The 3,065-nt window shown below is 41.5% G+C and overlaps 1 protein-coding gene across 1 annotated transcript in view; it reads right to left on the reverse strand.

The window, feature by feature from the left end:
• LOC109848931 (NPL4-like protein 2) overlaps positions 1-692 on the reverse strand; it is a 9,218-nt gene extending 8,526 nt beyond the window's left edge. Inside the window, 1 exon segment of the mRNA XM_020418661.1 lies at positions 1-692. This exon segment is cut by the window's left edge and continues 6 nt beyond it. Coding sequence (XP_020274250.1) covers positions 1-540 — 540 coding nt within the window. The 5' untranslated portion in view covers positions 541-692.

Below are 3,065 nucleotides of genomic sequence, written 5' to 3' on the forward strand. Positions count from 1 at the left end.
GATGAAATGGACCTCGACAGTGCCACCCTCCCCAACCCTCCCATACATAAACCCCCCTCTCTTTACAGCAAATGCCAGCGTCTGATTCACATACAACTGGAAGCAATTCGCCGCGTCCCGGTCGAACGAGGCCATCTCGCACTTCCCCGTCTCCTGCCTCGAAACCCTAACCTGCTTCGCAATCAGATCATCCATCGTCATCTTCTTCCCGAACGACCCCGCCGGCGTCAGCACCGACGGCCTCGCCACCGATCGCACCGATCGCTCGCCTTCATAAGCAAGGTAGACGATGGAGCCGTGGCCGACGCCGAGGGCGGAGAGGGGGGAACTAGGGTTTTGGAAGTCCGCAGCTAGGGTTAGGGCTTGGTCGGGGGTTTTGGAGAGGAGGAGGTTCTGGTTGAGGGAGAGGGTTTGGGAGGCGATGGGGACGTTGAGCTGGGACTCGATTTGGGATTTTAGGGTTTGGATTGTGGCGTTCGAGGGGTCGCCGGGGATCGTGACGCGCTCGAGGCCGTCGCGGCTTCGGATGCGGATGATCATCGTCGATGGTGGGAATTTTCTTGGCTTTTCGAGAGAGATCTATTGCGGAGAATTTATATCGGTAGGCTTCGCTTTTGCTTCGCCCGTTGGGGCAGGAGTCGGATCTGATGCCGTTTCGGTGAAGTAATTGGAGTTCCACGAGTGGATTTTTCCGAGTTATTGTAGGTTAATTTATTAAAGTAAGGTATTTGGGTTGGATTGGGTTTGTTTGGGGCCATGCCGTCCGTATACTGATTGGGTCGGTTTGCATTTGGGTATGCGTTTGTTTTTGGGTAAGGGCCTCTTTGGTCCCTTTCCGCAAATAATAGGAAACCTTGTTTCCGTGTGAAAATATCATTTCTGAGTTTTTTGATAATTTTAAGAGGATTCCTAAAATTATTATTTTTACCTTAAAGTAAGGAAAATAATTTGGGTTGTTTGCAATCTCGGCAGGAACTTCATTTGGAGCTTGATTCATGTAGCGATCTCGTAACTCATTCATTGCTTGTAGGACTTTATTGAAATACCTACTAACTGTTACTCCCGATGTCCTTATTATTCTATTTTTAGTTTTATGACCCACTATACTTAGAAACATAGCGAGTTGTTCTTCGATTTGAACATGTCTAGTATCCTTTAACAAACTGGTTGCTTTCATTACTTCAGCAAGTTTAAAAAAGGCACTTGGTCTCATTATAATATAAGACCGACAACTATAGCTGTAGCCTTCCAATACACGTTTGAAGTGAGCTTCTCTGCAATAATTTTTTTTAATTTTTTCTTCCTTCGTACAAGATAAAATTCTCTTGCGCTTAGCATGCATTCTCAGAATACAAGTTATTATCGTGACCACGGCAGAAACAGCTATATTAGCACACATCCTCTGTAATTGTTCTTCATCTATGTTATCCATCTACATCCATTGTAAAATTAGCATATATTTACAACTTAATAGTTCTACTCATTGAAGATGAAAAATAATTATAATTATATAACTAATAAAAATATTGAAATTGTAATGAAGATATCTAAATATCCACAAATTTATATCAAGTAATGAAACAACTATTTCATATTTGCACCCTAAGCATGCACGCTACCCAAACAAATAAAAATAAGGTTTTCGGTTCATGGGTTTAATCGTTTGAAGGACGTACTAAACAAATAATCCGGAGAACTGAAAATCATTAATAAACTATATACAAAACCCTTGTTTCATAAGAGATTAGACATGTAATAAATTATCAAAACCAGCGTAGTCTACTACTATGTTCATTTCTTCAGATCAAACACATGAAACGATCATAAGAGAAGGGCGAAAAGTTTTATACTTGCAGTTGCCAGGGGATAATTCAGAAATAGATGCAACAACCCTACCGAAGACAACACACCCACCGAACAGAACAAACCCACCGAACCCACCGACAGAAATCAAAGTAACAACCAAATACCAAGGTCGAGAATGGATCACCGACAAATAGCGTTGAGCCTCGTCTTTGAAAAATAAATCGAAGACCGGTTCTAGAAGAGGCGCGAAGAGGATTAAGATGAAGTGGGAGAAGATTTGCGGGAGAAGTCGAAGCCAATAAACCCACCGAACCCTAGATCAAGTTCGAGAAGGTATCACCGTTGCACAATGGCTGAACATCCTGAGAGGAGGCGCGAAGAAGATTGAGAAGAGGTGGGAGAAGAATACCGGGAGCGGTCAATCCAGATCTAGGATTCATCGTAAAGAGGCGAAATCCAAAAAAGAAAAGAGAAAGGGAGAAAGTACGGATTGTCAGCTTTTTGACACAAATCCGAGCAATTGAATAGGATTTGGGTTTTCATAAAAAAAAACCTATTGTTGCAACTTTATGGATTTTGAAATCTATAAAAAATTTGAACCAAACTCAAGATTAGGATTGATAAAGAATCTTTTATTTATGGTTTTACCCCTGTCAGCTCCAAATCCTATTCTTTGTCCATAAAATGAGTGAACCAAACATCCCCTAAGTCTTTCTCAAACTTGTAGTTCGGAGGGGCCCGAAGAATAGGAAATAGCTGCTTTAAGAAAAGCTAATTTACGCCCCTAATACGCTAGAAAATAATGTGCCGCAAATTGTTTATTACTTTTTTTTTTCATATTTTCACCTTATTTCCACTCCAAAAGCATCCTATTATACCTGACGTGTGCTGATGTTTTAAGAAAAGCTTTCCTGAAATCAAAAGTGTAACCAAACACGTTTTTAGTAGAAAAAAATCAAAGGGTCCTGACGACTCACGTACGTAAGTGTCAGACAATTTGTTTCTTATTCTGAGGTTTCCTAGCGAACCAACTGGGTCAGATGGGAATGGTCATTCCATACAATCTCATTGGGAATTTCATTCTCACATAAAAATGGGAATGAGAGGGCAAGTGGGAATGAGCATTCTTACTTTCAAAATGAGATCATGTTTGGTACGAAGGATTGAGAAGTGGGAATTGTCATTCCATTCTCATTCATTCCTATGTATAGGGCTGTCCAAATGGGCTTCGGGCCTGGACCTAACTGGGGCCAAACACG

This window comes from Asparagus officinalis, chromosome 7, assembly GCF_001876935.1.
Source record: "Asparagus officinalis chromosome 7, Aspof.V1, whole genome shotgun sequence".
Classification (NCBI taxonomy): Eukaryota; Viridiplantae; Streptophyta; class Magnoliopsida; order Asparagales; family Asparagaceae; genus Asparagus; species Asparagus officinalis.